General features: G+C 44.3%; 1 protein-coding gene across 3 annotated transcripts in view; it reads left to right on the top strand.

Annotated features, from left to right (window-relative positions):
- The window catches only part of LOC308288999 (uncharacterized protein), an 80,636-nt gene that overhangs the window by 10,645 nt on the left and 47,771 nt on the right, over positions 1-22,220 (top strand). For all 3 annotated transcript variants that reach the window (XM_080730494.1, XM_080730495.1, XM_080730496.1), the window contains one exon: positions 13,256-13,379. In XM_080730494.1, coding sequence (XP_080586620.1) covers positions 13,273-13,379 — 107 coding nt within the window. In that variant the 5' untranslated portion in view covers positions 13,256-13,272. The remainder of the gene's footprint in view (positions 1-13,255; positions 13,380-22,220) is intronic.

Here is a 22,220-nt window from a genome sequence, read left to right as displayed (position 1 = left end):
GGCCTTGATAACACTCTGTTCATCAAAGAGAGGTTTTAATGGGGGGGCTGACAGGAGACTGTTTCTCATCTCATTGTGTTTATCACTGAAGTCATGGACATCAAATCTATTATAAAAAACATTCAGGCTCTGAGCCAGCTGTTGATCAGAGGTGAAGTTGGGCAGCTCAACCTTTTTTCTTTCTCCCCCTTTAACCCCCGTAATTGCTTTCATGCCCGCCCAGGCAGAGCCCAGGTTGTTTGATTTCAGTTGGCCCTCAATCTTGTCCTTATACTTCATTTTACCAGCCCTGATTTCTCTCTTAATTTCTTTTTTCAGATTGTTCAATTCTATTAAGTTCCCCTCCTTAAAGGCTTTGTTCTTCCTGCGAAGAAGTGATTTAAGGGACTTAGGTACCCACGGCTTAGAGTTGGGATAAACTTTGACACATTTATTGGGGATGACAATATCTTCACAATAAGAAACCCAACAAGTGACAACATCAGTCAATTCATCAATGTCAGCAGATGATTCCACGAACAGTAAGGGCGAGGTTGTGCCGGGGAAATCTCGCTTTTTCAAACGCACATCATTTGGACAACGGAGCATCAGCAGGTATCGCTACTCACTCCACAGAGGTTAGGGTTAGGTTTGGTTGCTACTCACTCCACAGAGGTTAGGGTTAGGTTTGGTTGCTACTCACTCCATGGAGGTTAGGTTTGGTTGCTACTCACTCCATGGAGGTTAGGTTTGGTTGCTACTCACTCCATGGAGGTTAGGTTTGGTTGCTACTCACTCCATGGAGGTTAGGTTTGGTTGTTACTCACTCCATGGAGGTTAGGTTTGGTTGCTACTCACTCCATGGAGGTTAGGGTTAGGTTTGGTTGCTACTCACTCCATGGAGGTTAGGGTTAGGTTTGGTTGCTACTCACTTCACAGAGGTTAGGGTTAGGTTTGGTTGCTACTCACTCTACAGAGGTTAGGTTTGGTTGCTACTCACTCCACGGAGGTTAGGGTTAGGTTTGGTTGCTACTCACTCCACAGAGGTTAGGGTTAGGTTTGGTTGCTGCTCACTCCACAGAGGTTAGGTTAGGTTTGGTTGCTGCTCACTCCACAGAGGTTAGGGTTAGGTTTGGTTGCTACTCACTCCACAGAGGTTAGGGTTAGGTTTGGTTGCTGCTCACTCCACAGAGGTTAGGGTTAGGTTTGGTTGCTGCTCACTCCACAGAGGTTAGGGTTAGGTTTGGTTGCTACTCACTCCACAGAGGTTAGGGTTAGGTTTGGTTGCTACTCACTCCACAGAGGTTAGGGTTAGGTTTGGTTGCTACTCACTCCACAGAGGTTAGGGTTAGGTTTGGTTGCTACTCACTCCACAGAGGTTAGGTTTGGTTGCTACTCACTCCACAGAGGTTAGGTTTGGTTGCTACTCACTCCACAGAGGTTAGGGTTAGGTTTGGTTGCTACTCACTCCACAGAGGTTAGGGTTAGGTTTGGTTGTTACTCACTCCACAGAGGTTAGGTTTGGTTGTTACTCACTCCACAGAGGTTAGGGTTAGGTTTGGTTGCTACTCACTCCACAGAGGTTAGGGTTAGGTTTGGTTGCTACTAACTCCACAGAGGTTAGGTTAGGTTTGGTTGCTACTCACTCCACAGAGGTTAGGTTTGGTTGCTACTCACTCCACAGAGGTTAGGATTAGGTTTGGTTGCTACTCACTCCACAGAGGTTAGGTTTGGTTGCTACTCACTCCACAGAGGTTAGGGTTAGGTTGCTACTCACTCCACAGAGGTTAGGTTTGGTTGCTACTCACTCCACAGAGGTTAGGTTTGGTTGCTACTCACTCCACAGAGGTTAGGTTTGGTTGCTACTCACTCCACAGAGGTTAGGTTTGGTTGCTACTCACTCCACAGAGGTTAGGGTTAGGTTTGGTTGCTACTCACTCCACAGAGGTTAGGGTTAGGTTTGGTTGTTACTCACTCCATGGAGGTTAGGTTTGGTTGTTACTCACTCCATGGAGGTTAGGGTTAGGTTTGGTTGTTACTCACTCCATGGAGGTTAGGTTTGGTTGTTACTCACTCCATGGAGGTTAGGGTTAGGTTTTCGTTGTCGAAAAGATGACTTGTAGAAATAGCGACACGCTCGCGGTTGCGCCATCTGTCTTGGCCCTATTTTCATTCTGGCTTTTCAAAATAAGAGTGGCGGCCAATGGCAGAAACACGTGGCATTCTACTGCGGGGTTCTGGCGCCATGGTGTGACACTAAAAGTGTTTTAACAGGTGTAGATTAAAGCTATTGATCAGTTGAATTTCCTCTCAGGCTCACATCAGAGCCAGCCTGGGAATCAGCCACACCTACAAGACTCACAGCTGCAGGAAACAGTCTGAGTAAACATATAGGCTAAGCCTATTGCAATACACTGGGTCAAAGTTATCCTTAATAAACACAGCACCGTTTGCAATCGAAGGTCGCAGTTTACCATGAGAAATGTCGCAGCTTGTCTCCGTCTGTCTGTCTGGCTGTCTGTCAGTGTAAATTTTTACAGTCTATTGGTTCCCTTGACACATCACTGTGACATCACAGGTGAAAAGTCCATATATGGATATTCCCCAGAATCCCTTTTATGCCCATATATGAAGATCCCTGATGTCATCACTTGGCCAGATGGCCAAGAAATTGAACCGACAAACTATCTCAAATTGTGATGTAGTATCTGACCCGAGGCCCCTTTCTAAGTAGCATACATTCACACCATACCTTCCCCGAAAACGTCAATATTGAACTCCATAATCTATATGGATACATATTATTATTAATAAAGGATAAAATAAAATACAAAGTCCATATATGGGCATTCCCAGAAACAAATCCCTTTTATGCCCATATATGGAGATTTCTGGTGTCATCAATCCCAGGCCCTAACTGGTCCAAGAGCCTGCTTTACTCTGATTTACACCCTAACTTCCCCAAAAAGTTAATATTAAGTCCATATTATGTATATGGATATATATTAATAAAGGACAAAATAAATACAATGTCCATATACAGTATGGGCATTCCTAGATGATGCCCTGTTAGGGTACCCCCTTATGCCCATATATGGAGATCCCCAGGCATCAAGCCCAGGCCCTAACTCACCAAGGCCCTGATTGGCTTTAATAATTAACATACGTTTTATGCCCATGTATGGAGATCCCTGTCCCAATGTCATCAATATCAAGGACATATCTGGGAATGCCCATATTTGGTAATGCCCATATATGGGCATGTTTTGACATAACATTGTTGACTATCATGCAGGGGTATTTATATGGGTAACTGGTCCGATATATCACTTGCCATATGGCCAAGAATTGGCGTGACCTGGGCTAGGTCGAATGTCGCCCTGAGGCATCTTACTAGTTTAAGGACAATTCATACATTTTTAAAACAAAAGCATACTACAAAATCTATCTATCACCGTGTGATGTAGAGTTGATGATGGCAGTGTTGGAATCTCCATATATGGGCAGGTCAGCCATAGACATTGAGGTCAGTTATAGACATTGATGATCAAATATGGAGATCCCTGTCTGTAGAACCAACCGTGTAATGTGAGACCCCAGACATATGCGTCAGTGCATGTCAGTATCTGTCTCTCAGTTCTTGTCCCCTTTTATTGATTGATTTGATTGATTGATTATTTTAAAAGACAAAAATGGAGAACAGTACAAGTATAGTCAATACAATATAAATGTGGTACAGTACAAGTACAGTTAAACAGCCTGCCTAAAAGGAACATCCCAATAAGACTTTTTACGGAAGCCCTCTGAATTTAATTCATGGACATAATAAATATGAAAAAAAAAAAAAAAATCTGGCATGTCTATGGGAGAAGTGATAACTACCTCCTTCTCTGGCCTCCTGAAAGGTGAGTTTTCACCTGTCTATGGGAGAAGTGATAACTACCTCCTTCTCTGGCCTCCTGAAAGGTGAGTTTTCACCTGTCTATGGGAGAAGTGATAACTACCTCCTTCTCTGGCCTCCTGAAAGGTGAGTTTTCAGGGCAGTTTTGAAGGATGCCAGCGAGCTACATGTTTTAAGGGAGGTAGTCAAGGAATTCCACACCTGGGTGGCAGTGTTGTAGAAGGAGAATTTACCCATATTTGTCTTATGGGTTTGTGTTATCAGATCATTGTGTGCGCTCCCTCTGGTGTTGTGGCCATAAAAGGGATTATATTAGTGTGGTTGCCCTAACGGGGCATCATCTGGGAATCAGATGTAGAGTTCAGCTCCATATATGGAGATCTAGGTGATGATCCGGTCGTCTCCATGTATGGATATCCAGGGTTTGATCTTTGATGAGGTGACGTCACGTGATATACAGTAATTGAGGTGTTACAGAAGGAAGGACATTGAGGTTTACAGAGGGACAAGATGTGCCGGTTTTCATAGTTAATTAACTGCGACCTTCAGTCGCAATAAGACTCAACAATCATAATCCATGATCCAGTCTCTCTATCAGTCGTCCTCCTCACCTCTGACTCTGATACTTATCTGTTTAGACGATCAGGTATGTTTCCATTGTTGGCACACCTTAGACCAGGGGTAGGCAACCTTTTTGACATGAAGTGCCAATATTTTTTCCCTTGATAGTCAGTGTGCCGGTACCATATTAAAAATGTAAATAAAATGTCCAAGTCAATTTCCACCAATTTTTATTGTCCATTCTGTGTACATGGGGTGCATAGGATTAGGCCTATATTTATTTTAGATTTTCTTTCAGATCTCAGTGCAATATTAGACTAACAATCATAGACTAAGGACAATATTTCGTTTTCAAATCAGAACAGTCAGACTCAAAACATTTCTTTTTCATATCAGAACAGTCAGACTCAGTGCTATATTTCTTTTTCATATCAGAACTGTCAGACTCAGTGCTATATTTCTTTTTCATATCAGAACAGTCAGACTCAGAACATGTATTTTTCATTCATATCAGAACAGTCAGATTCAGTGCAATATTTCTTTTTCATATCAGAACTGTCAGACTCAGAACATTTCTTTTTCTTTCATATCAGAACTGTCAGATTCAATGCAACATTTCTTTTTTCATATCAGAACAGTCAGACTCAGTGCAATATATGTATTTTCATATCAGAACAGTCAGACTCAGTGCAATATGTATTTTCATGTTAGAACAGTCAGACTAAGTGGATTTTCCCCTTTTTTTCCACATGAGAACAGTCACACATATAACCGCCTACATTGCCACACCATTATTCACCAGTCAGGCATCACATTTCAGAGCTGAAATAAAAAAAATGGCTATGTAGCATGCCACAGAAAATAAACAAATGCATACCAGTCAGTGTGATCCCTGTCCCTGTTTCTCCTTGCTGAGCTGCGTTATCTGGGGCTTGTAGTTTGTCACTTTAAGTTGCACACATGCTTCGGAGTGGTCAAGAGTCAAACGGCTGCGGGAGGGGCTGAGCACATTCTTCATGTGTGAAAAGATTTGCTCACAGAGGTAGGTTGAAGCGAAGACTGACAACAGAGCCAGTGCAACGTTCTTGAGGCAGCAGAATTTATCTGGTACAGATGTCCAACACTTGAATATGCAAGTCCCGGGATTTTCACCCTTTTCACCCTTCGCTGCTGCAGTTTCCAAGTCTTTGCGTAGCTGTGCAAACTTTGTCATCCACAAAGCTGAACTTTTCAGTTCAATCAGCTGCATTTCCAGATCCTGTGTGTCCATCCAATCTATCAGAGATGAATCAAACTCGTCTCCATCAAAGCTGTCGGGCTTGATCAAAAAAGAAAACATGGGCCCATATTTCCTAAAGTCCCCAAACTGTGTCAAGAACTCAGATTCCAGATCAGTGATGTACTTGCAGATTTCAGCGACGTTGATCCTGTGCTGCGCTGAACGCTCCCGTAGGTGTGTGAAGTAGCGGAAAGTGGAGGAAGCGATGTCCCTTTTATAAACGGCTAGCTTGCCGACAAAACTCTCCCACATTTCATACATGTCCAACACTGTCTTCCCCGCACCTTGTAGCCCGCGATTGAGCACGTTGAAATGTCCCGTGATATCAGTGAGGAACATGAGCTTCACTATCCACTTCTCATCCTCCAGCTCTGGGTAGACTTGGCCCTTTTCAGCGAGGAACGTTTTGATCTCGTCAAAGCAGCCAACAAATCTGTCCAATACTTTCCCACAGCTTAGCCACCGAACAGCTGAATAGAGAGGGAGATCCTTATGTGTGCTTTCCACTTCCTCGAGCAGGGACTTGAACTGTCGGTGTGTTAGAGAAGATCGCTTAACTATAAAGTTAACAATCTTGGACACTGTCTCCATAACTGTATTAAGATCTGAATTTGACATTTTTGCACATAGGTTTTCTTGGTGTATTATGCAGTGCAGTTTCATGACGGGGTGACCGATTTTATCCTCAATTAATTTGACAGCTCCTTTGTGTCTCCCGACCATGGCAGGAGCGCCGTCTGTTGTGACTGCAAATATTTTCGTGATATCAACTCCCCGCTCCTCAAAATGGTCGATAAACACCTTGGCTACATCTTCGCCTTTTGTTGTGTCAGGCATTGGCTTTAAGCAGCAGAGTTCTTCTCTTACAGCAGTCGAATCACAGTATCTTGCCATTACTGCCAAACGTGGCATGTCATTTATATCCACGCTCTCATCAAGTCCAACACTAAATACAGTGGCATCTTTCAGCCCAGCCGTTTGCTGTGAGTTCACATTTTCTGCCAATTCTTCAACGCGTCGCTGGACCGTTCTGGCTGATGTGGGGATATCTTTTATTCTTGACAGGATTTTTTCTTTATTTGGAAAGTCCTCAAACAAAACATCTGCGCTTGCCTCAAACGCCTCTTTAATGTATTCACCGTCGGTGAATGGCTTTCCACGTTTTGCAATGCAATTGGCAATTTGATAACTTGCTTCAGTGCCATGGTTTCTAGCAGTGGTAAAACTTTTCAGGCTGTTCGTTTGCTTCTCATATTCACCCAAAGCCTTTTTTATCGTCTCTGCCTTGTCCGCGGCATCTTTGAATTTCTCTTCGTGTCTCGTTTGAAAGTGACGTTTAACGCTTGACGTCCGACATACAACATTCTCAAGACATAAAACACAGACGGCCCGGTCTTTCTGGAAAACAAATCCATATTCATTCGTCCAAGCAGGCTGGAATGTCCGGACATCCAGTTTGGCCTTTTTAGCCATTTTGCCTCTTGTTTTACACTGACAGAGTGGAGCCTAAACAACGTGTGTCGCGCAAACACACACCGGCCGTCGTAGATGACGTAATGTACATCAAGCACTGCTGCTGCTCTGAGCGCAGCTTTGGGTATGGTCATATGGAGGTGTAAAAATAAAAACTAAATACCAGAATACATACAGAAGGTACATTACATGTACATTCATTTACACACACATTAAAGGGGACTTGCAATGGGTTTATATTTTATTCAATTGCATATAAAAGGGCTATTAAAAAAAAAAAAAAAAGATCCCCCAATCTGCCGGCGTGCCAGTGATTACCACCTGGCGTGCCAATGTTGGCACGCGTGCCATAGGTTGCCGACCCCTGCCTTAGACGTTCTCATCAACACAGACAGCACCTGTTCACCTTTATGGAAACCACAACTATTAAAGCTACGTTGACAAACTGGTTTAGCTGAAGTTAATCTGGAGTCTCAGAGAACTTGGAAATAATATTATATTAACCCATTAAGACCTGAGGTTGATTCCACCAAAGCTCTTCTGAATCCTAAAAGTGTTTTAAAACACATGATGTTGCTGTAATATCAGTGGATTTCAGAACGTGCAAGGACCCCCAAATTCATATGTATTTGGCCGTGGACCCCCTAGATTGGCCTGTATAGCTGTCTATTCATTATGTAAGACTTAAGTGATGGATGATTATGTAGACCAGTGGTTCTCAACCTTTTCAGGCCGCGACCCCCAAAACGATGATATTTTAACTGGGGACCCCCAAAACGATGATATTTTAACTGGGGACCCCCCAAAATAATCATATTTTAACTGGGGACCCCCCCCCCCCCCCCTGACGAGCACTAAGAGTTCAGGCATTACATTTTGTATAACACGGTTCTATTGCATAGCTGATCTACATGCTCACATACAATGTTGCGAGGCGTTGTGAGCATGTAGATCTGCTATTTTCAATTTTTTTTGCCTCTAAAATTTGACAATTTGGCCAATGTTTAATTTGTCATTAGAGGTGTTAAAAAGTCCTTAAATCATCACTTTATAAATGTGCAGATACCCTCAATACACTTAAACTTTATGTTGGTTTGTTTACTGTTGAGAGAGAAAACAATGTTGCACATTAAGTTAATCATCTGGGGACCCCCAGGGGGTCCCAACCCACAGGTTGAGAACCACTGATGTTTATCCCCAGGCTGCAGTCAGACAAACACAGAGACAAGTAAACGATGTTTATGTGAATTCATCTCTGTCAGCTCAACCTGTTTAGCCACTCTGTAGCCACGCCCCTTTTGACAGTTGTGCATTATTTTATTTCATGTCACCTCACATGACTGTGTGTGTGTGTGTGTGTGTGTGTGTGTGCCTGCCTGCCTGCCTGCCTGCCTGCCTGCCTGCCTCTCTCTCTCTCTCTCTCTCTCTCTCTCTCTCTCTCTCTCTCTCTCTCTCTCTCTCTCTCTCTCTCCCCCTCCCCTTTTCTACTCTTTTTACTCTAGTAATCTATTACCTCCTGGGAGAACCTGGTTGTTCTTGTTTTATCTGACGTAATGAACACACACACACACACACACACACACACACACACACACACACACACACACACACACAATAACTGTCTGTCTGTCTGTCTGACTGTCTGTCTGTCTGGCTGACCCTAAAGTGGAAGGGATTATCTTTCATGCTCTGATGTGACGACAGGCTCAGCGCCTCAACCCCCCCCCCCCCCCCCCCCCCCCCCCCCCCATGACATGACCGAATCTATCTTATGGACAAACGAACGATGATCCGGTTCACGTAAATGAACAATAGTTCCCACCACTATGTCACTTTGTTGCTATAATCTTTTTATGTTTAATTCACTCAAGAAGGAATACATGTTGACTAGACTTTATTAGTGATGTGTCGGTCATGAATGACCCGTTCAAAAGAACGGATCTTTATGGTGAACCAAATCAAACGGGTCACCATCCCGAAAAGACCCGTTCAACCGTTCACGGCGTTCAGTTGCAAATGCGACGGGAGAGACGGTTCATTCAACGTTCCTCTTAATCCTCACAAGAGAAGACAGACCCGACCGACCGTTCCGTTCCTCCTTTCTTCCGTTCCTCTTTCCTTATTGGACTGTAGTGGGCTGGAGGGCGGGCTCTCCCTCAGAGAAGCAGGCAGAATGGGGAGCGTGGGACTGTGTGAACAATTGTGTTAACATATTTTTAATCCAATGTTTGGTCAAACTAACCCAACCTCCAACCCAATAGTGTCTACCCAACAGTTGAATTATGAAATTAACCCAGCATTTGTAAGAGAGTTTGCAATCCGATGTGTTGGTAGCATACTGTAAGTGTAAATAATACGTGTCCAAGTGAACAGATCCCTTTATGCCCATATATGGAGATGCCTGATGTCATCAATATTCTGTGAATATCTATGGGTACCAGGGGTCACCATATATGGGTAACTTGTCCGATGTACATCACTGGCCAGATGGCCAACACATGGAGCGACCTTGCCCTTAAGGGCGTCTTACTGGTATGATTATTATACTGAATGAATCATGACCTCATGTGATTAGTGTGGTTACTATAGCAACACACTATTGTTCTCCGTCAAGTTTTCTTTTGAGCGGTGGTAAACCGCTCCATAGAGTGGCTGAGCGTGTGTCTGTAGCCTTTTTCCTCAGCATTTGCCATAGCAAAACGTGTGTGTGTAGCATAGTGTACATCAGGGGTCGGCAATAGGCGGCCCGCGGGCCAAAACTGGCCCCTCGGAAATTATTTCTGGCCCCTCAGATTATTTTGAGATCTATTCATTTTATTTTACTTTTTATTTAAACAATACTGACAGTCCCACTAGATTGGTAGCACTACGAGCGAACAAACGTGTCGCTGCTCTGGACCGTCTCTCTCTCTCTCTCTCTCTCTCTCTCTCTCACTCACTCACTCACTCACTCACATACACACACACACACACACACACACACACACACAGTCCGCAGAGTCACACCACGCAGCAGTGGAGTGGTGCTGCTGCAGTGAGCTTGTACCGTTGTACCTGTGGTCAAACTGCTTCTGTCTTGGGTGGAAACTAACTGGTATCCATGCTAACCATAACTATATCCATGCTTCATCTTTGGTGCCGTGTCTAAAATCCTTGCCAGCAGCCAAAACTGTCACGGCAAAGCCGTGGTGCTTCTCAGATGGCTTTGCGTAGATGAGAGGTAGGTAGTAGCCTTACATTAATCCTCTCCTGTAGTAGCTTCTGCTTTGATGACGTCTATGGCTACAGGAGAGTCTTAACGCTTTGACAGACAGGTCGGGAGTATGGTCTGCAAAACTGCTACTGCGGCTCTACACATGCATACATGCGAGACATATCTTCCGTACAAGTTCTGCAAGGTGTATGCGACTTGTAAGGTAGCCTTGTTTAATGTATAAGTCCGTATTGTTAAATAAAATGAGTTTTTACCAAGTGTGTGTCTTTTCCAAATCGAGCAGCTCTGGTCTGGTTAAAGATGGCTGCACTTATCACGTGACGTTCATCCATTCCCCCTTTCGTTCATACAAGGACATGACGTATGTGTATACGGAATAATGCTTCCAGCCACCAACGGGCGCTGTTGCAGCTAACATTGTAGCAAACGAGGAAAAGCTGTACACTTGGTAAAAACGAATTTTATTTAAAAATACGGACTAATACATTAAACAAGGCTACCGTACAAGTCGCATACACCTTGCAGAACTTGTACAGAAGATATGTCTCGCATGTATGCATGTGTAGAGCCACAGTAGCAGTTTTGCAGACCATACTCCCGACCTGTCTGTCAAAGCGTTAAGACTCTCCTGTAGCCATAGACGTCATCAAAGCAGAAGCTACTACAGGAGAGGATTAATGTAAGGCTAGGTAGGTAGGATAAACACAAAGTTTGCTGTCCATATTCCTCTTTAAACGCCACTTTTCACTGTTTACTCCTCTTTCTTCATGCCTTTGGATTGTGTTCTCTTGCTAACTAGAAGCAGATAAGGCTGAATGTTTCGTGTTGTCTAGCTGTCTGTCTTTCTGCACAAGTAGGCTTGCAGCTGCACTCAATTCACACTAACGACCAATGTTTGATCCAACGTGCAGCGGTGTCGCGCAGAATGCGCACATTATTCAATCTACAATCTCACAAAACGTTGTGCTGGCTGCACAGCGTTGTGAGATGTGCCAAGTGATTTATTATGAATCATGCATATGTGTATGTAATGTTGTAGCCTACTTGCAGCAGAGAAGGGGAGTAATAATTATGAACATAAATAAAAGTATGTAATCATTAAAATTATTATAGGCTCCACTAATCAGTCCTATTTGCAAATAGAAAGAGGGGAAAACAGCTTGTTTTTCCACATATAGATGCCTTAATGGTCCACGTCACATTGATATAAGCCAGTATGCGCACGCCGGTCGGCACCAAATGAACCCCACCGTTCATAGGATGCAATGGATGGCACTCGTGTTTAAAAATGCATTCCATCAAACTTTCAGATGCTGTTTTTCTCCCAGTGTGGAGGAAGAATGCTTAGGATTTTTACTGTAAATTCTCACTCTTGAAATATATAATCCTTAGTTTCTGTTGATTGTAAACAATAATAGCGATTCAAAACAGTTGTCCTTCAAACCCCACCTCTATTCACCGTCATCAGAACAGAGGGAGCGCTCCTCTTGATCACCCACCCGATCCACTGGATCACCAGAGCGTCTACTGCTCGCCCAGCTGCAGTCCATGAAGCCTAATTATGCTCCGTCCTGCGACGGTGTCGCGCGCAGAGCCGCAGACCTCCAAGCTCAGAAGGGTTGCATTGGTGACGCGATGTGAGTTTGTATATCAGCTACTCTTGACGCGGAACACCATTGCGCAATGAAGTATATGTCTCGATAAGGGCGCACCCATGGGAGCACCTCACTAGCACACAAGAGGAGTTTGAATAACCAGTGCTCCCCAAAACAACAGGTTTGGGGATCTGTTGGGAATTGATTACATGATACAGTCAGCTGTGCATTCAGTCTCAATGTTTGTAAACAAATAATTGGTCTATTGGTCTATATATTTTTCTTTTTTAATCACAGATGCCTATATGTCTTGTAAGGCAGTCTTGGAGTTCCAGTATTGTTTAACTATGACTTTCTTAAAATAGCCTTTAATTTTTTCATTTAATGTTCTGGCCCGCCATCTAATTGGCCCGAAAAAAATTGTCCCGAGGCCAAATCTAATTGCCGACCCCTGCTGTACATCCTAGGCTCAAATCCTTGTCTGAAGATGTTATGCAAGCACGACCGCCGCTCACTTTACATTGGGTGTGATTTTCTCTTTATTTTCCCCCAGCAAAGTGAATGTGTGTTTTATAAACCTGTTGACTGATGTTATGCTGGTTGTAAGGCTGGATATCAGACAGGATTGGTCATGCTTCACATGACATTACAATATACCAGTAAGACTCTCTAATCAGAAGATAAGCGACCGTCAGGTCGCATGCATGTTGTCTGCAAAAAGCAACCTCGTGGTGGCGCTAGAAGAGGGGAATGTGAGAAATCAGGGGCGGAGGTTGTGGTTTGCCAGCCAAGGAGTGAGTGTGCAAAGTTTGGCATGGATAGGGGCAACGGTGCCGGAGATAAGAGTAGGGCCAAAAGTGTGACGTGGCATAGAGACTGACTGACAGCCGGTGGAGGTTTTGATAGTAAATATGACCTGACGGTCGCAACAATATAAATGTTAAGACAGAATTAATTTCCCAGTGGATTCCTCTCGACAGGCGTCAGTAAAACCACACTTGCAATTTCCTGATTAATTACACTTTATAGTGTTGAATAATGCACATATTATGATGTCAGAAGAAGTGTGTGTGTGTGTGTGTGTGTGTGTGTGTGTGTGTGTGTGTGTGTGTGTGTGTGTGTGTGTGTGTGTGTGTGTGTGTGTGTGTGTGTGTGTGTGTGTGTGTGTGTGTGTGTGTGTGTGTGTGTGTGTGTGTGTGTGCACATGCATCCAGCATTGACTGTTTTCTGATGTATTTTATGAATCCTGACAGGTTGAATAAAGATCAGCATGGAGAAAGAGGAGGAGAGAAGAGACAGAGCTCCAGCAGTGAAGGTTGACCGCTCTAAAGATGAACCTCCTTCAGACACTGATGAACCTGGACCTTCACACACACAGTATGTTAATCCTTCTATACAATACACATTAATACTATACTATACAATATACACACTACAACACTATACCTAATGAACCTGGACCTTCACACACAGTATGTTAATCCTTCTATATGATATACACACTATAACACTATAAAATATACACACCATAACACTATACAATATACACACCATAACACTATACCTAATGAACCTGGACCTTCACACACAGTATGTTAATCCTTCTATACAATATACATTAATACTATACAATATACACTATACAATATACACTATACAATATACACCAGGGGTGCCCAAAGGGTAGATCGTGATCTACCAGTAGATCACCAAGGGTGTGCAGGTAGACCACATGACATGCCTCTAAAAATATATAATTAAAATATAAAAAGAATATGTCAATATGACATCAAGAAGGGCCTGTCAGCTCCCTTCATGGCTTCTAAAGTAGGCAAACCTCCAATGAGATACTTTGTTCAAGAGTCAGTAGCATTACAAAGAACCCCAAAACCTTCCACTTCCATACGGAATGGGATGAAGACATTTCCCCCAGTATTTCCCATTTATTTCCCCCTTACAGTAAGTGTGTTTGTCTAAAATGTAGACAATGCTGTTATTCCAAAGCCCCCCTCAGGCCCTCAGCTAAAACATTTTGGATGGTTAGATCATGTTGAGCTAGTCATTTTAAAAGTAGATCTCACGTCAAAAATGTGTGGGCACCCCTGATATACACTATACAATCAGGGTTTCCTGCAGAAAAAAAGCTTGGCCAGGGGGGACTTGGCTATGGGTGGACTCTGGTGCGCGCGCTTGCGCGCGCGCCGGAATTTTTTAATTAATTAATTAGATTAATTTAATTACCTTAATTTCTATTCATTCTTATTTTGCCCTCAACATAGGAGAAGAAGTTACTTTAACAAACACATGCCCATGATGACGGAAAACACAACTACATGCTATCATCATTCACATTTATTCAACATTGAATATATATATATATTTTTTTACAGGACAGTGTAACTTTTCTTTTCTTCAGGTTAATCAACCAGTACTTGTGCCATATAAATAGTTGCCTACAGCACAAAAAAAACTGTGGTGTAAAGTTAAAAGTAATTAAGTAGATTTACTTACTTTACTGATGTACTGTACTTATACTGTACAAAGAAGGAGATTGAGTTTTTCCTGTATTCAGTACTTTTACTCCTACTCTACTACATCTTGATCTAAATATTTTACTTTTACTCCACTGCAATTTTTGAAAACTTTAGTTACTAGTTACTTTGGAGATATAAATGATTATACCATAAAACATAAATTAATTCACTTTATCCCTATTTATACCTAGGTTACTTGAAAATAGCTCATCTATAAGCTTGTTATGAGCTTGACTTTTACTTGTAACTGTAAGAGAGTACTTGTCTTCTACATTGCAGTAAAACATTTGAGTACTTTTTCCACCACTGCTTCCCTTCACCCCAGTCCACCCATCGCGTCCTGACAGCCAATCAGCGTTGTGTTGATGTTGTCCGGAGACACTTAAATGTTTTTGTGTTGATTCCAACGGGACAAGACATTTTATTAACGCGGACCCCACCTGCACCACCAAAGTGAAGCGATGAGCGACTAGAATAGAAGAAATAACGTGATGGTTGAACGGATGAACGCAGCATGTCTTGCATCGCGTCCGGACGCACACATTAGTGTGGCACTGTTAGCATGTTGGCTAATAAGCTCTCTCTGTGTGTGTGTGTGTGTGTGTATGTGTGTGTGTGCGTGCGTGCGTGTGTGTGCGTAATGACGACGTGAAGTCTCTTGAGTTTGAAAAAATCACACTTGTGTGAACTGAGCGGTGGAGGCTGTGTGTGTGTGTGTGTGTGTGTGTGTGTGTGTGTGTGTGTGCGTGTGCGCGTGTGTGTGTGTGTGTGTGAATGTGAGTCTGAACAACAGCGCCCCTCCCTTAACATGTGTGGTCAGAAAAGGTTACTGCAGGCTACAGACACGCATACCCACACACACGGCCACGTATAGGAGCGTTGTGACTAGGCGTGGGGCGGTATCGACATTTTGTTACTGCGATTACCGTCTTCCCATTTACCGCCGGTATTGCGGTAATTACCGCACCCCCGTATCTATTAATTAAGGTTCGGCGATAAGCCAAAATATTGCAATCGTCTTCCCAAAAGTCGCCTCTCCACAGCCTGACTGCCCGAGTTATACTTCCCCGTACAGCACAGCAGGTTTGGCTTTGAAAGGCGCAGATCTACAAGCTCACAACACGTCGCATCCGCGACGCGTTCTGAGCTTTTAGATCTGCACTGTCGGGTTACCATAGTAACGGTAGCTACTTGGGCTTTTAAGACACAGACTGCTGTCAGTGCTGTGTGTGAACAAAGCAGAAGAGAGACGGAGACGGGTAATCAGATCGTGTACAGTGATTAACTCACGTCTGAGATCACAGCGATTGAGTGCTGATACAGGTTTTAGTGACAAGACTTGACAGAAAAGGTTATAAAATCGGCGACGGGGCACAACAGGCGAGTCGGCGCGACGCGGTGGGAAAAGTAAAAGATAGTTTCATTTTCGCTTTTAGTCCACGCGGTCCGCGCTCCGCCTGTAATCCGTATGAATAAAAAACAAAATGCCACAAGGTACTACTGCCACAACACAAGGTATGTATTAACATACTTGTGTTGTGTGGATTACAGTCAGAGAAAGTTTACGCTTCTCCGTGCTCCCTACTACGAGGCTGCTGCTGTGTCTGTGTAGAGAGTCTCCGAGTCGAGTGACGTATGTGGCTTCCAAACCATAGACGTTCCAAACCTGTGGTACGCGGCCCAGAGCAGAGCGGCATGGAGCGCTTGCGGTCCTCGCCTCTCCCCCGTTTTGAAACTCGCTTGTTTTCAATAAAACAATAGACTATTTTGACCGCGGTAAGGACCCTGACACCGCGGTAGGCCTCGGTATACCGCGGTACGGCGGTTACCGCCCCCAACCCTAGTTGTGACCACCGCTCAAAAAGGGTATGCAGCACACACTGTGCAGGCAGACAGCGCAACACAAAAGAATGAATAAAAACAACAACTATGTAACACATATATCTGGTGTAATGTGCGCTGGTAGGCAGCGTTGCAACTGCGAGACGTGAGGCAAATTCCTGAACACTTTTAAGAGCTGTGTCGGTGCGGCGCGCCTGCACGTGCAGTTAGCGACGAGGATTTCTTTATTATTATTATTTTTTTCCCCAGACCCTGGCCGGGCGGGAGAAAATTCAGGCTGTGCGCGGCGCCTGTTCAATAAAACGGTGCCGGAAACCCTGACAATATACACACTATAACACTATAACTGATGAACCTGGACCTTCACACACACAGTATGTTAATCCTTCTAAATTAGGGAAAACGTAATAGAATGTTGAGTTGTCATGACCCAAGGATCAGGATAAAATGATAATATTTTATGGCCTACGGTTTAAGAGTTATAAACATGAAGCTGGCTGTTGTAGCGCCACCATGAGGCTGTTGTAGCCAAGTTTCATGGTAATCAGATGCTTAATTCATGATTGGTGGCATTTTGGGCAAAACATGCCCCTCCCACAAACTGTGAAAGCCAAAAGTTGCCAATCAGAAGGGAGTGTGAAAGAGCTGACAGATAGATTATGATCATGTGACCACAGAGTTGAAACTATGTGCATGAGCCCTGTAACTCCCTCAGATGTATACGGATGGACAGCAACACGTTCTTGTAAATTACTGATGAATTTATTCACACCGTGAGAACTGAAAAAGGTTCAAAAAGATACAAAAATGTACAATAAACACTTGGTCATTTACTAAACAACATACAATATTATTCTCTAATTTCGTTGTCTTAGTTTCTTTTCTTTCATTAATACTGTAGTACAAACATATTAATTCAATCACATAGGCCTACAAACACACATTTCCAAATGCAATTAAGTCAACATACAAGAACCACAACATTAATGCCATACAGTAATGAAGCACTTAGTTAGCAACATTTTCTTAGCCCTTAGCTGTTTACATCAAGCCAACAAACACAACACTAAAATATCTTCAAATAAAACAACACAAAAACGTCAGACTACAGTACAGTACCTTATTAGCTGCATACATTTACAAGGAGGGAATTATTGCTCAAATTCGCGGACTTTATGGCACTTTTAATAGTAAACTCTTTACAGCAACACTGTGGCTAGTGTTCAGAACTGACGCTGCTTTTACTGTGTGTGCAACATTGAAATACGGCCGGGTAGAAACGTCACGTTGCCGCTAATTAGTTCCGCCCCATTCATCTGACTGGAGGAAGGTAGGAACCAAAAATCCTAATGTAAATAGTAACCAAACTAAATTACTGACTTGACACAGAGGCAGTTATACTCCCACCAAAACATATCACTGCATATGGTTTCTTATAATTACGTAGTACTGCATAAAACACAACACAACTAAACTACAACTTGGTCCTTGATCTCCCCAGGGATGGTCACCAAACTGCACCTGCAGGGAGACAGAGAAAGGTAGAGAGAAATATAGCAAGAGAACAATAGAGAGAAGAGGGAGACTGGGGTCTTCGGTCTTCAGTCTGCTTCCACCAGCGTCACCGTCTTATGGATGGGTCTTTCCAGGTGGACAGGTTTGGAGATGCGTTTTCCTTTCTCATCAAGGGTAGAGTCACTGACGAGCAACTTGAGTTTTCGCACTCTCCCATCCTTTCCTGGGTACACTTCGATGACCTTAGCCATCCTCCACTGGTTACGTGGCGTTGCATCATCTTGCAGTAGTACAAGTCAATATCATTGACCTTTGCGTTCCTTCGATCTTTGGTCCACTTCTGTCTCTGTTGGAGATTCAGGAGGTACTCCTTCTTCCATCTTGTCCAGAAGTGGTTGGATAAGAGTTGAACTCTACGCCATCTCTTGCAGAGGTAGAGATCTTCCTTGACGAACTTTCCAGGAGGTGGAGCGAGGATTGTAGATTTCATGGTCAGGATGTGGTTTGGGGTCAGAGGCTCTGGACTGGATGAATCATTCAGAGAATCAGTGGTCAGAGGTCTGCTGTTTACAACCGCCATGACTTCGTACAGGAACGTTCGTAGAGAAGAGCAGTCAAGTTGTGTGGCTGACTGTTCTAGAATGGACGTCAAGACACTTCTTATGGTGCGGATCTGTCTTTCCCAGACACCACCCATATGACTTGAAGCTGGGGTGTTCATGATGAACTCACATCCAAGCTCTTTGAGCTCTTCCTGATCCATCTCTTTTAGTGCTTCGGCGAACTCTCGTCTTGCTCCGACGAAGTTTGTCCCTTGATCACTTCTTAGCTGGCGTACTTGTCCACGAATGGCGATGAATGAACGCAGAGCGTTAATGAAGGCATCCGTGCTCAAGTCGTCCAGCATCTCAATGTGAACCGCTCTGGAACACATGCAGGTAAGTATCAATCCGTAACGTTTTACTCTTTCCTTCCTTCCTTTATATAGAATGGTCCAAAACAGTCCATCCCGCAGTAGGTGAATGGAGGAGCTGTTTCCATTCGGTCCTCTGGGAGGTCTGCCATTCTCTGCTGTTCAGTGCATCTTCTAAACTTCCTGCACTTAGTGCACTTGTAGATATGGGATGACACTGCTTTGCTGCAGCCGAGTATCCATATGCCATTGGAATGGAGCGCATTCATGGTCATCCCTCGTCCTTGATGGTGCACTCTTTCATGATAGTGCTTGACGAGTAACTTCGACACATGACTGTCTTTTGGAAGAACCGCTGGGTGCTTTACCTGTGGGTGTAAAGCAGCATGAGTTAAGCGGCCTCCAACTCTGAGGACACCGTGGCCATCCAGGAATGGACTTAACCGGTGCAACTTGTTGGCTCTGCCCTTGACTGGTGTCTCCTTGTGACTCTGGAGTAACTGAATTTCTTGAGAGAAAGCTGCTTCTTGAACCTTCTTGATTATGGTCAGTTCTGCTTCTCTCCTTTCCTCTAAACTGGTGGCTTCACAGGACCTTGGCTTGAGACCTTTAATTTCCTTCACATAGCGCTGGAGTCTGGCGATAGCTTTCACCATTCTGGACCAGTCTGAGAACTTTTGTAGGCGATCTAGCAGTGACCTGACTTCTTTGACCTGGGTGTCGAGAACCTGGACCTTCTTAAGTTCAGGGTCGTCACTTGCAATCTCTCCCACCTTGACTTCTCCACTTGGCAACTCCTTCTGCCAAAGGAAGGCTGGGCCTGTGAACCAGTTAGAGGATACCAGTTGCTCTGCTGTGAGACCTCTGGAGGCATGGTCGGCTGGATTCTCTTCCGAAGCCACATACCTCCATTGTGTAGACTCTGTGCTTTGTTTGATGCGTTCTACACGATTCGCTACAAACACGTGGAATCTTCTGGCTTCGTTGTTGATGTAACCAAGGACAACCCTTGAATCAGTCCAGAAGATTTCTTGTAGGCACTCTATTTCCAGTTCTTTCTTGAGCATGTCACTGGTGCGGACAGCTACCACTGCTGCTGACAGTTCAAGCCTGGGTATGGTTGTGACTTTAGTAGGGGCGACTCTTGACTTTCCCACTACTAAGGAACAGTGAACTTCACTTGTGTCACTCACTGCTCTAAGGTACGAGCACTCTCCATAGCCCGACACACTGGCATCAGAGAAATGGTGGAGTTCGTAATGTTGAACCTTGAAGTTTGGTGGAACGTAGCATCTTGGGATCTTCACCACAGCCAGATTTTGCAGGTCTTGGAGCCAGCCTTCCCACAGAGGTCGTGAGTCATCAGGTAAGGCGTCATCCCAACTGAGCTTGTCACGACACATCTGCTGTAGAATCTGCTTTCCCACCAAGATGAAGGGTGCCACAAATCCTAGAGGATCGTATACTGAAGTGACCGTGGACAAGACTCCTCTTCGGGTAAGTGGGTTCTCTTTGACGACGACTCTGAACTGGAACTCGTCAGAAGCCACGCACCACTGCACACCGAGTGCTCTTTCCATGTGCAATTCACCCAGTGCCATGTCTTTGTCTTTTACAGCTTCAGCACATTCCTCTTTTGGGATTGTGGCTAGGACATTCTTGCTGTTAGAGATGAACTTATGCAGTCGGAGCTTGCCTGTGCTGCAAAGCTCTCTTGCTTCCGTGCATGGTCTTCAGAAGTTACACTTGACAACCCGTCATCAACGTAGAAGTTCCGTTGGATGAACTTTATGGTGTCTTCACTGAAGTTGCCTTGCCCTTCGGCGGCGATGTGCTTCAGTCCATAGTTGGCACAGCCAGGTGACGAAGCTGCACCAAACAAGTGGACTTTCATCCGGTAGATGGAAGGTTGGACTTCAAGATTTCCATTCTCCCACCAAAGGAATCTTAGGTAGTCTTGGTCTTCTGCCTTGACATGGAATTGGTGGAACATGCGTTCTATGTCACACATGATTGCCACCGGACCTCTTCGGAAACGATACAGTACTCCCAGTAGAGTGTTTGTCAACTCTGGACCTGTCAGGAGATGATCGTTTAAGGACGTCCCTTGATACTTGGCGGAGCAGTCAAAGACAACACGTATGTTCCCAGGCTAGACCTGGCATCACTTGCTTCACAATGACTTGGTGACTCATTCCAATTGCATCTCCATAGTTGAGACACGGGTTACCATATCCCACCACACTCCAGCCCAAGTCTGTCTTCTGAGCAAACGGCTGATGTTTTTCACCAGGCACCACTTGTCTTGGAACGAGGGCTTGAGCACAGTTGTAGCCAATTAACAGGCCGACATCACAGCTTTGCTGAGGAGCGATCTCATCTGCAATGTGTTCAAGATGAGGCCATGCCTTCGCTGTCTGTGGTGTGGGAATATGGTCTCTGTCTGCAGGGATAAACTCTCTTGAGTAGGTTACTGGCAGAGGGATTGTCTTGTCTGAATAGAATCCTCGTACTTGCAGATCAGTCAGTTTCAGACAGGACACGACTGTGTTTCTTGAAGCAAGAGTGGAAAGTTCTAGCTGAACTCTTTCACTCTTTGTATTGAGAGCCTTTGCTGTCTCTTCGAGGATAAAGGTTGCGTTACTTTGTGTATCGAGGAGTGCATACACCAGTACTTCACGGTTTGGCTCAGCTGTAGATGACACCCACACTGGAATTATTGTGGATGTATGAGTGTCCCCAACATTCTGGACGACTCTGTGTGCTGTCGCCTCACGTGATGGTCCTTCTGCTTGGTCTTGTGGCTGGTCATTTTCCTTTTCTTTGGACTTGTCACGGTCCCTTGATCTGTTAGACCTTGTTGACATCCTTTCTTCCTTGGTGCGGTCGTCATGAAGACAAGTAGGATGTCTTTTCTCACATGTGTCACAGGTGTTTCTATCTCCACAGTCCTTGGAGTGATGGCCAGACTTCAGACAGCCGAAACCTAACTTCTTCTCTTGAACGAACTTGACTTGTTCTAAGATTGTCTTTTGAATGAACTTGCAACACTTTTGCAGACTGTGTCCTGCCTTCTCACAGAAGACACAGTTTGTGGCGACGGCTTTCTCATCTGAGCTGGTTGCTAAGACCTTTGCTCCAGGACCTCCGCTCTTTACACCCTTGTCTGGAACTCTTTCAGTTGGCTTCAGAGCGTGGAGAGATGTTATTGGGCTGCAGGCTATTTTGGCTTCACGTGTGAGGAACTTGACAAACTGGCTGAAGCTTGGGAACGTGTGAGTTTGTTCTTCTATTTCTATGACCTTCCTATTCCACATTGAAGTCAACCAGTCTGGAAGTTTAGAAAGTATTTTCTGGTTCTCGTTGCAGTCATTAAGTACTTCAAGACCTCTGATTTGAGACATGGCAGCCTCA

Source organism: Nannobrachium achirus (assembly GCF_963921795.1).
Source record: "Nannobrachium achirus genome assembly, chromosome: 7".
NCBI classification, from domain to species: Eukaryota; Metazoa; Chordata; class Actinopteri; order Myctophiformes; family Myctophidae; genus Nannobrachium; species Nannobrachium achirus.
Note: the sequence above shows the minus strand (reverse complement) of the source record. Positions and strands in the feature narration are given on the sequence as shown.